At 39.4% G+C, this 12,221-nt stretch overlaps 1 protein-coding gene across 1 annotated transcript; it reads left to right on the top strand.

Annotated features, from left to right (window-relative positions):
- Positions 1-200: 200 nt before the first annotated feature.
- LOC149542548 (uncharacterized) lies at positions 201-4,427 on the top strand. Its single transcript, XM_089797469.1, has one exon. The coding sequence runs from the start codon at positions 775-777 to the stop codon at positions 3,901-3,903; it is 3,129 nt and encodes a 1,042-aa protein (XP_089653595.1). The 5' UTR covers positions 201-774; the 3' UTR covers positions 3,904-4,427.
- Positions 4,428-12,221: the final 7,794 nt, after the last annotated feature.

The raw sequence follows: 12,221 nt of genomic DNA, 5'->3' as shown, positions 1-12,221 counted from the left end.
TCTACTTTGCAGCGCTTTGAATATCTTCTCCTTGGCGATTTAACTTCAATAATTTTTAGACACCTCCAAACTCCGACTAAAATAACAAATCTCGATTTACATGGTGCAAAAAGATGCGCAGGAGGTCCTCATCTTAATAATCCAAGTTTTGTGGATAAGTCCATAGATCCTCACTATTCTTCTTCTAGTGCCAGTAGTATGAATCCATCCAAATCCATCTTTTCGTACGAAGTAACATCAGAGTCAGCAGCCGTAAAGAGAGAAAACATCAAAGAAGAACGCTGCTTTGGCAAGTGACGTGAGACAGAAATAAATATTTCAAAGAACTGAGCTCGTCAAATGCACAAACGCCGAACAAATGACCACGACTAAAATCTATACGGCACGACTAAACACACTTTAAAGAAAAATTATACTATAAAAAAGTCTCTAACAAGTACTTTTTGTATTAGCAGATAAGTAGGCAGGCTATAGGCATGGCACAGGCTGTAAGGCAGGCCCTCCATTTATTGTTATGTAGCTATATATTCTTTTTGGGGCTAATATATGGATGGTTGTAGTTGTAGTTTGGAAAACATGGAAAAATCATAACCATTACTGTCAGAGAGAGGGCCCGTGGCTGGCATACGCGGGTTTGAATTAAATTAAACGACTGCTTGAAGTCCTCGAACTGCTCGAGTCAAATACGGCGTGAAGAGGAGAAGGAATGGCAAGCGACATATATGGAGGCGGCCACAATGAGTCTTCAAGCCATTGTGTTTCAGTATTGAAAAAATGGATTGCAGCAGGCAAAAGAAACGACATGCACTAATTTGGATGCTCATGTGGGTGGGCTTGGCACTGACTTTCACAGTAACCAGCTCATTGCCCATTTACAACACCTCATTTTCTTCTCACGCCTCTGCCTTACATGCCCATGATGCCCTGATGAGTATAACGCTTTCTCTTGTGAAAGGCCGTATGCTACTTGACAATGGCTATGAAGATGTTTTTGAGAAGAGAGACGTGGAATCCCTACTCTCTTTCAAAGATGGCATTACTGCAGACCCAATGCACTGCCTTTCCAACTGGACTTCCACCAATTCGGGAAATGTGTGCTCGTGGAATGGCGTTTGGTGCAGAAAGAATACCAAGCGAGTTGTGGCCATCGTTCTGCCTCAATTGGGATTGGAAGGTACTATTTCACCCTTCATAGGGAACCTTTCTTTACTAGGAGTTCTCAATCTTTCTGATAATTCGTTGAGGGGAAGCATTCCACCTCAGATTGGCCAATTGAAGGCGTTAAGACTACTGGATCTGAAATCAAATTGGCTGGTGGGTTCCATCCCCACATCTCTTGCGAATTGCACGCACATCCAGTGGATCAGACTTTCAATCAACAATTTGACAGGGAGCATACCAAAAGAATTCAGTGGCCTGGGCAACTTACAGCATCTCCGCTTGTCCTTCAATCATCTAAGCGGGAGCATTCCAAATGCTCTAGGGAAGTGCACGTCTCTACTTGATTTGGTTCTCGGCTATAACAGTCTCACAGGTACCATCCCTCCTCTCAGTAATTGCTCTGCTTTATCCATCATTGATATTTCAAACAATAAATTGACTGGCGGCATCCCTCCTCTCAGTAATTGTCCTGCTTTATCCAGCATTGATATTTCAAACAATTTCCTGACTGGCGGCATCCCTCCTCTCAGTAATTGCTCTTCTTTATCCAGCATTGATATTTCACACAATTTCCTGACTGGTGGCATCCCCTCTGAGCTGGGGATGTTGAAGAAATTGCAATTGCTTGGCCTGCAATCAAACAGGTTGGGGTCTCGAATCCCAACAGCTCTGGGTAATTGTTCATCACTTGAGGTGTTGTTTCTGGGGGATAACTCGCTGATAGGCAATATCCCAGCCGAAATAGGGAAATTGAAACAGCTTGTACAATTGTCACTGTATGGCCCAGGCAACCTTTCAGGTTCCATCCCTCCAGAGATTGGAAACTGTAGCAATCTTGTGTGGCTTGATGTTGGAACGAACCACAGAATGAGCGGACCCCTACCTCAGAGTATCTCCCTGCTACCCCTTACCACTCTTTCCTTAATCACTAACAATTTTTCAGGGACAATCCCACAACTCATTTTCAACTTCACCCATCTAACTTACTTAAATTTAGGTGTAAACAATTACGTGGGAGCCATTTCCGATGGCATTGGAAATCTGAGAGAGTTAACTTATCTAAATCTGGGCACAAATAGTCTAACAGGCACCATACCCCAAGTAATAACTCGACTGACCAAGCTTGAAAAACTATACTTGGACACCAATCAATTGACAGGGCTAGTTCCAGAGGGTATAGAAAGCCTCCAAGAATTAAAATTTATGACTTTGCATTTCAACAATCTGACGGGCATGATACCCGAGTCCATTGGAGAGCTCAAATCTTTAACAAACCTGTTTCTTCATTTCAACAACTTCACTGGTTCTGTGCCTCACAGTATTGGGAAACTCAGGAATCTTACCAGGCTGCTGCTCCAGAGCAATAACTTTTCTGGGAGTATTCCTGAATCTATCAGTGCTTTGGTCTCGTTGGAGGAGTTAGATATGTCAGATAACAGATTGTATGGGGAAATTCCAGAGGGCATAACTAAATGCACTGCTCTCAAGCGCGTAAGTTTGGCTCAGAATAAGCTTAGTGGAGAGATTCCACCCTCTATCGGCCGCTGCAACTTAATGACAGAATTGATACTATCCAACAACTATTTGTCGGGAACAATTCCTCCCACAATTAGCAACTGCACATCTTTAAGGAGGCTAAAGTTGTCGCAGAATTCATTTAACGGAACTCTGTATCTGAACTATTCTTCTTCTTTACAAGTTTTGTCTGCACACTCCAATAGTTTCTCCGGGACTCTGCCTGCATCATTGGCCAACTCCATCGATCTTCAGCTGTTGGATTTCAGAAGGAATCATTTGGGAGGTGACCTTCCTTTGTATTTGACGTTTTTTCAGAAATTGAGAGTCTTGAGCCTGGGGTATAATGAGCTTCATGGTCGTCTTCCTCCGTCCATGGCAAATCTCACGAATCTGCAGGTGCTAGATTTATCAAACAACAAGTTTGACGGAGGAATACCCACTACTCTTGGCAGTCTCCAGGGATTCGGAAAGCTAGGAGATCCAAAACTGAGTGGAAACACACTGTATGAGGACTTGCCCATTATCATGAAAGGAAATGAGTACAAGGTGGAATATGTACTGACATCAAATACCATACTTGATTTATCATGTAACAATCTCAGCGGCAAGATACCAGAAAGCGTGGGGAATATGAGCAGCTTGAGATTGCTGAATCTGTCTGGAAACCATTTGGAAGGTGAGATACCAGGTTCCCTTGGGCGGATATCAACTCTGGAGCAGCTAGATTTGTCTGGAAACAAGCTGGAGGGGAGAATTCCGGATGATCTGTCTCTATTGACGAAGCTGGCCTCGTTGGATCTATCTTCCAACAGGCTTTGTGGACGGATACCGATAGGAACGCAGCTACAGTCATTCAATGCCACTTCATTCCAGAAGAACCTTCCGTGCTTGTGCGGGGAACCTCTAGAGAGTTGCAGCCCCAAGAATAAAGCTCCTCTTCTACTCCCATCCACAGAGGGTCCAGGCAAATCAATATGGGATATAATAGATGAAAGAGTCTCCATGATTGCTGTGGGGATGGGCTTCGGGATCGCGTTTGGTGGAACAATATCAGGGATTGTATGGTGGAACAATATCAGACTTTGGTATAGCATGAGGTCCCTCAAAATCAGAGCTTTCTACGGAGTTGTGGATTCTAAAACATGTAGCTGGAGTTTGAAGTACCGCCCTCGTTTTACATTTCACTCATCCACGTCCACATCTACATCTGCCGTCCCTGCCTAGACGCTGTTCCGTCTATTCTTCAGTTTCCATGTAGCCTACTTGTTGACAAGATTTATCAGTTTCCTTATTTCTTGTTAGGTGATAAACTAAATAACTAGCAATCTGGAAATGCCAAAGAAATATGTAGAATCAAATAAGGAAGGAATTACCAAGATCAGTAGAGAAACTGTTTGGTTAATAAATTTGAATAGAGAGAGTTGCAAGGATGGAATGGAAAGGGGACCCCTCAACTTTTGCCTAATGCATTGGGATGTATGGGGACCTCTTGTCTCCTCCGTGAATAGATAGATTGTATGAAGGTGCAAAGGGGATAATGTTTGCAGAGCATGAATAGCTGTGTTTCTATTTTATAAATTAATATAATAGGAGCTGTCCTCTTGGCAGTACTTATCTAAAGAAAAATGCCTTTAGAAAGCATGATTAAATTCATAAAATACACAAGGAAAAAAAACAGTCAGCCTTGGGAATCATGCAGGCAATTAGAGGAAAATATTAGCAATACAAATTCATCAAGGGAAATTTCTTCTGTCATTGTCTACTTTTATCATGCTATGCAATGCATCAAAGGAAATTTATTCTATCATTGACTACTTTTATCATATTTTATCATGCTATCTGAGTATGATAGTATAGTTTTTCAAATGATCTATACTTAAAATAGTTAGTCGAATTTTTCAATTCCTTATATTTGTTAAGGAATATTTCAGTTCCTTCTATTTGTTAAGCAATGGTTCATTTGTAGATGCCACTTGTTAGGCTTATTTTCTTTCATTTTGTATGCTATTGCCAATGCAAAAAATGTGGGATTCAAAAATGAAATATATATGAAACATATGTAGGATACTTTATATTTGTAGCATGATTCAATCAAGGTGGTACAAGTTTCACTAAGGGCCTGTTTGACTACAAGAATAGGAATAAGGGAATAGGAATAGTTATTCTGGAATACTTATTCTAGAATAGAAAATGGTGCTACTTCAGGGGGAAGCGTGGAAGCAGGTTTAATGCCTTTAATTATCCCCGCTTCCAACTTTCTCAATAACTCCCTCCCTAGAACTTCAGCAACCATGATAAACAAGTAGGGAGAGATAGGGTCACCCTGCCTAAGCCTCCTCTCCCCACCAAAATTCCCCTGAGATGACCCATTCACCATTACAAAATAGTTGACAGTTTCTACCATCGGTTTCACCATCCTAATAATTTTTTGACTAAAGCCAATTTTATCCATAACTTTACACAAGAAAACCCAATTAATTCTATCATAAGCTTTAGAGATGTCAAGTTTCAAGGCCATACCTAGATTACCACTCTTCTCCATTGAGTGCAAAACCTCATGCATCATTATGACAGCATCCAAAATTTGGCATCTTGGAACAAACCCACTCTGGGTTTTCTCGATGAATCTATGTAGCAATGGTTTAACTCTATTAACCATAATTTTTGAGAAAATCTTTTAGGTAGTGTTACATAGACTGTTTGGCCTAAAGTTGGAAAGGACCTCTAGGTCTTTCACCTTTGGGATCAAGGCAATAAAGGTTTTGTTAAGTTGTTTAACAAGTTTACCAATTCTAAAAAAGTCACGGGTTGCCTAAAGGAGATCCAACTTGATAACTTCCCAAAAGTGTTGGAAGAACACCGGGGGGAAACCATCAGGTCCCAGGGATTTATAAGCTTTCATTGAGAACACTACTCTATGGGCTTCCTTCTCTATCACTATTTGAGCTAGCTCCTCATTCTCCTTAGTCGAGATCATTGTGGGCATGGAATTAATCAACCATTGCCTATCCTCCTGCCTAAAGTTTCTATGCTCCTCCAAATAAGAGTTCTTGAAATAAACCATTGCCCAGTTCCCTATTTCTTCAGGTTTAGTAAGGTTCACTTCATTATTATCTTTGATATTATCAATAGTATTTCTCTATTTATGAATTGAGGCTGATCTATGGAAAAACACGATGTTCCTATCACCCAGCTTGAGCCATAACACCCTGGATCTCTGCTTCCAATAGGTCTCCTCTCTAATCATTGTTTCCTTCCAGACCTTTCTACATTTATCCTCCTCCTGGATAATGTTATCTGTAGTGAGGCCTTCCCCCATAGCTTTATGAAGTTCTTCTAACTTACCTTCCACCTCCACCTTAGTCTTGAAGATATCACCAAAATGTCTTTCTTTCCAGGGCAATACATTTCTTCTAATATTGTCTAGTTTTATAGAGAGTCTATACTTAGCAGTCCCTTCTACCCTAATTCCCCAACCACTTTGCCACCTTAGTTCTAAGTCAGGATGGGAATGCCAGATAATTTCATATCTAAAAGGTCTTGCCCCCCCCAAGGAATCTTCTTTCCAATTAAGAAGGATGGGAGCGTGATCCGAGACCGTCCTAGGTAATCTCGTGAGAGAGGAGGAGGTTAAACCATCCCAACCAGCTAGGACCAAAAGTCTACCCAGTTTGACTTGGATAAGGTCGACACCCTTCCTATTATTCGACCATGTGAACTTCACACCACGCATCTCCATATCAACTAAATTATTAATAAATAAAATCAGCTAAATCCTTCATACACTCATTAAAATCAATCATTCCTCCAACCTTCTCCAAAGGGTACAGAGGCAAATTAAAATCTCCCATACAAAAGGTGTTTCTATTTCGTGAGAGGAAAATAGAAAGCTCCTCCCATAAACTGTGTCTACCTTGCTTGGTATTAGGAGCACACACATTAATAATATTCCATATCTTATCACCCTTCATATGTTCAGTTATAAGATAGTTTTTAGAACTATAAATTAAGCTTCCATTACCAACATTTGGGTTCTAGAAGGTAGCCACTCCTCTTGAAGCTCCCTTCGCTTCACTATAACAAAAATTAGCCCCTAGCCATACATAACTTGCTATACTCTTCAAATTAAACATAGTCATTTTAACCTCCTGGATGAGAAGGATATCAATTTCTTGTTTAGGTAGCTATTGTTTAAGTGCAAACTGCTTATGAGGGCTATTCAACCCTCTCACGTTCCATGATAGAATAATCATTTTCTACCCTTTTTCAGGGACTCCAAAGTGGGTTTCCTACCACTTGCCACCTGCTTTGTTCTTCTACTCTTCTTTCTTGACTTCCCTACATCCATCTTTAATTCCACAACCATCTCAGATTTCTTCGATACCCTTGTTTGTCTTCTCTGAGTTTGCCACTTCCCTTCCTTATCCTCCAGCTAGGCCAAGGGATCCACCAACTTAGCTAGTAGTTCCTCATCATTCCAACAAAGAACTCTAGTGACCTCCCCCTCCACTGAGTCTTTCACTTCCCCTTCCTCCAAGGCCTTATTAGTGCCTTCTCTAAAAACTTCCTCTGACATGAAGTTCCTTGAAGGGGTACTGAGGAGCTCCTCAATACCTTGCAGAAAGGGTAAGGAATCATCAACTATAGAAATTTCCCCTTCCTCCACTTCCCCCAACTCCCCTTCCAGCACATAATGCTTCTTAGATTCTCATTCCGAGCAAGACCTCTCCACAATCTGGTGGGACTCCAACTCTTCCATCCTAACCCTTCCTGCCTCAAGTCAAGGGGAAACAAACTTTTATTCTTGCTACTTCCTTGGTGGGGATGTCACTCCCTTCACCCTCTCAGCTTGAGAGTTAACATTCTTAACTACTGGCTCCTTCCTAGGTAAAGGGCTTGCCTCCTTACAATCAAGTTCTTCATCCCCTTTAACAAAAGGTCTAACTCCCTCCTCCCTTGAGTCTAGAGGAGAAGCACCTAGTTGCCTATTCCTCACTATCTCCACCTCAGCTTTCTTATTCAACTTCATACAATCTATAATCAAATGTCCAAATGACAAGAAATTTTGGCAAAATAACCCCTCATTTTCATAAATGATGGGTTAAACTTTTTCACCCCACTTCGAGCTTAGAGTAATAGACTCAGGTAAGGAAGTAGCTATAGCCGCATTCACACTAAACCTCACAAAGACCAATGCCGACCTTTGTAAAGTAACCATATTTGTAGAAACAAAGTGCCCAAAGGTGTTACCAATGGATTTCAGGATCCTCTCATCCCAAAACTCAAGTGGAAGTCTTGGTAGCTTGACCCAGACAAGAGCCATCTTGTTTAGTTCTTTCGCCAAATCCAATGTTGGGTGCCACTTAAAAACTACAAGACTATGCTTTCCACATGACCAGGACCCTACCATCACCATAGTCATATCTTTAGTTGCTTTGAATTTGAAGTAGAACAAAACCCTTGACATGGCTGACACCAACACACTCCCCTTCAACTTCCATCTCTAACTTACCCACTTCCTGACCATCTCAATCGATGGATGAAAGGAGACAAACATACCAATAAGGCGGAGCTTTAGGTTGGCAAACACATTGTCAACCAAGCTGTCTGGAACAATTATTTCCAACCCCTCATCACCACTGATCACTCTAGGAGCTTCCAACATGATATGACCTGCCTTCTTCAAAAACTACTTCCTTCCAACCAAGAGCCATTGTATGACTCATTTGATTCTCTTGGCCCATCATCAAAGTCATTGACTCTATCGACATCCCCCTAATAGAGAAAACAATGTCAACACTTCCCTGGGTTGCCCCATTTGCAGTTTGGACTAGTTTTAGGTCTGGGTAGGGGTCAGAGACTAGGCTTAGCCCGTCACAATAGAATTTACCCAATGGAGTGTGTGGAAAACCATTCACAACAATTGGATAGGCCCTTGGTATGCGGCCTTCCTGTATGTTTAGAGGTGCAACTCCCTCGTATGATATAATTTTAAAAATATTTTCAAATAAAGAATCTAAAACATCAAAGATCAAGAGAAATCCGTTCAGGACGAATGCACCACATGCCCTTACAACCTTCTTGAGTAAGCAAGAATGATAACAAAAGTGATCAAGAACTATGCTCGAAAGAAACTAGTATTATCAAGCACATTCATTATTCATAAACACTCACATAGTACCATGAGAATGTCTACTACAACATATAACAATTTTGGTTTTAGAATAAGAAACCCAAAGCACATCTCATCTCATTTCCTTGCACCAAGAAGATAATAGAGATTTTTCAATTTCAGAGATAAAAAGTGTACATACTTTCCAAAATTTATCTCTCAATCAAAATTTCAACATAGTGTTCCCTTATTTTTAAAACCTCCAAAATTTTCCCTCTACAAAGCCCAAAAGAGCCCTTATATAGACACAGAGGTTAATAACTACCTCTTCATGGTTAATAACCACCTCCCAAATACGTAATTTGGGTGAGGTTAATTAACCTCACTAAAATTAACCTATACAAGGAAAGCTTCCAAAAACAAAACTTTAGCTAGAATTACTAAGAATGCCTACATTGGAGATGTTGGCTATGTATTAGATAACTAGTTTTGCATGTGGAAGCTATGTTGGAGCCAACTATAATTTGCAGCTTTTCAAAATCTATTAAAGAAAGAAGAGCTCTGCTCATTTTCCAGTATGAAACTACATGAACCTCTTCAAGGCTAGTGACTAGTTGCTCCTATGTCCTTGGAAATTAAGAGTGACTATGATAGCAAAGCAAAAAAACTCGTACATTGGGGACTATTCTCTCCGGATGTCTTCGATCATTTTGACAAAATAGATCATCTTTGGACGTTGGTTTGGAGAAAGCAAGACATAGACCATAGCAATCTGAAGCATGCCAACCAATTCTTCATCAATGTTTTTGTACCACATTAGCTCTAGATCAAACACCTCTTTTGTGAACAAAATTCATGTCGTTCGAAAGCTCTGCATCTCCTCTTTTGTATTGCATACTTAACTCTACAAACAAACTCCCTTTTGAACATCATTTACGTTGCTCGAGAGCTAGATATCTCATCTTTAGCTATTCATTCTATTCAGCCTCCAAATGGTAATTTTAATAAATTTATGGTCAAATGAACTCCATTTTGTACATAAATTGTGCCGTTGAAATGCTCTTCTCGTCCTCCTTTACATTATCTTCAAGATTAGATTGCAGAATGCTCTCAATCTTTGGGGGTGGGCTCAAATTTATTTAGTTGTGCAATGCTGTTGGAACCTTTGTAATTGCCAAATTAATTTAAAGAGCCACGAGTTGAAGCCTGCTATTTAGTTAAAAAATTCAACCACAGTTCAATTGTGAATTTTTTCAAACAAGTCACATTCAGTCCAAAAGATATGGCATCTACAGGAGCTTTATATCAATTTGTACGATCATTGTCTTGCAATCATTGTGAAGGGATGATAAAATGTGAGCTATATGTATGGCAATTTTGTAACAAATATCTCATCCTGTAACTGGAGGGGGTTTCATCTCATGCAATACATCATTTAAATTCCGTGTTGGAAATGTACCCATATAGAATGAACCAGCGATCTTTCATGTCTACAACATTTCAACCAAGTTCCTATGTCAAATTTGACAGGCTCTTGAACTGCCTTCTTATGATGTTCCCTTTAGTTTGTTTAGAGTTTAACTGTATCACCCTCAATGTAAAAAAAAAACAAAAGTTATATGACCGAGCTCAGCTCTAGAAAGCTTCATTACTTCAAAGAGTTCAAGAAAATCCTTGTTGTTTTCACTCCTATGTTGCTGATCTCCAGATGTGCAAGTTGGGTAGTAGATAAATTTTGTCAATGGAATTCCGAGCCGAAGTGATATTTTCAAACCTGATTCTCTTTCTTCGCAAAAATGTTACTCCATTTGAATCACATATGGAATTTTAAACTTTTGAACAATGAGGTTAATAACTATTTCAAGAAGGTTAATGAATACGTGTTTTTGGAGAGGTTAATTAACCTACTACAAAATACGTAATTTGAAGCTTATCATTAACCTTTTTGAGAGGTTAAGAAATACACATTTTTGGAGAGGTTAATTAACCTACTCCAAAATACGCAATTTGAGAGTTATCATTAACTTGTTTGAGAGGTTAATGGTTAACGATAAACTTGAAAATGTGTAATTTGGGTCTCTCCATTAACCTGTGATAAATTGTGGCTCAGAAGTCAGATTTTGAAAATTTCAAGTGCTGGGCAGAGCTGGGAATGAGCCAGAGATAGTGAAGGACAAGATCTTTCAAAAACTCAGACATGAAAAGACCAATTTAAAGCTTAAAATGAGGAAAATTTCAAAAATAACCATGGCTCAGAAATTGAAACAATTTTATAACCGCGTAATAGCTGGCTCTAACTGGGGACAAGGACTGACAAGGATGAATCTTGAATCAAGAATAATTAGAACAGTAGTTTATCCATGGGGCTGTAGAGTCCCCTAAGTGATCACTTTGCAAAAGGGAGGAAACTAGCACCAAAAGCCAGACAACTGAAAGAAAACTAGGCACAACAAAAACTCCTAACTAGACTATATACAAGGTAGGTTTCCCTACCTCCAGTGACTCAAGGTATAATCATGCAAATCCATTCACTGGGTGGGAAAAATAAATACCATGATGTACCAACATGTGACAATTCTTAAGCTTCCATGGTTTCAAATATAAATGTGCTCCTTGAATTCTAACTCTGAGATTCATAGCATGCCCCACATCTCTGGATGAAAGAATATATCCAAATAACCAGGCTTCATAAAAAATCTCAGACTTCAAAATCAATTCTGCTTACTGTAGCATGTGATTGATAACTTCATTTTCAAAGAGTTGAAGTATAAGATTATCAACTTTTTGAATGTATCTTTGATCCTCTCTTCTACTTGGCAAGCCTTGTAGTTGAATTTCTATTGATTGATCATCATGAAATCATGAACTCATTTCGAACACTAGAGACTCTTACTTTTCCATGGTAATGATCATAGTTGAATCCTTTATGAAATTATTCCAACTAGGAAGCACATCCATTTTATATTCAATTTTCTCATGATAAATTTCTTCTTCTTTATCTTCCAAAAGATCATCTTGAATTTTTAGGTACTGCAGAGTTACATTTATACTATCATCAACATGGTGGGCCATAACTTCATTTTTCATCCCATTAATATCAAAATTTTCCATCTGAAGGGTCTTTTGATGGTTAAGACAAGAAGATACCAAACTTCATATTAGATTGCCTTCATACAATCTGTGAAGTGAAGTAAGCTACAGAGTTATAACCATTGAGCCTTGTCTTTGAATACCAACTTGGAAATCATCAGTAAAAATGCCTTCCTCTAAGAATAAAGGATTAAAGTAAACATTTTATTCATAGAGGAAATTACCATCTAATGATTGCAAGCACAAGCTTGGGGTAAAAATGTCATAAGAGTTTCCTTCATCTGATTTTCCCATGAGAGTCTCTACTAACTCATTACTTCTTCTATCAACATTATTCTTC

This window comes from Cupressus sempervirens, chromosome 8, assembly GCF_028749045.1.
Source record: "Cupressus sempervirens isolate cs-2001-9-10 chromosome 8, ASM2874904v1, whole genome shotgun sequence".
NCBI classification, from domain to species: Eukaryota; Viridiplantae; Streptophyta; class Pinopsida; order Cupressales; family Cupressaceae; genus Cupressus; species Cupressus sempervirens.
The sequence above is the reverse complement of the archived record's forward strand: the minus strand, read 5'-3'. Positions and strand labels throughout refer to the sequence as shown.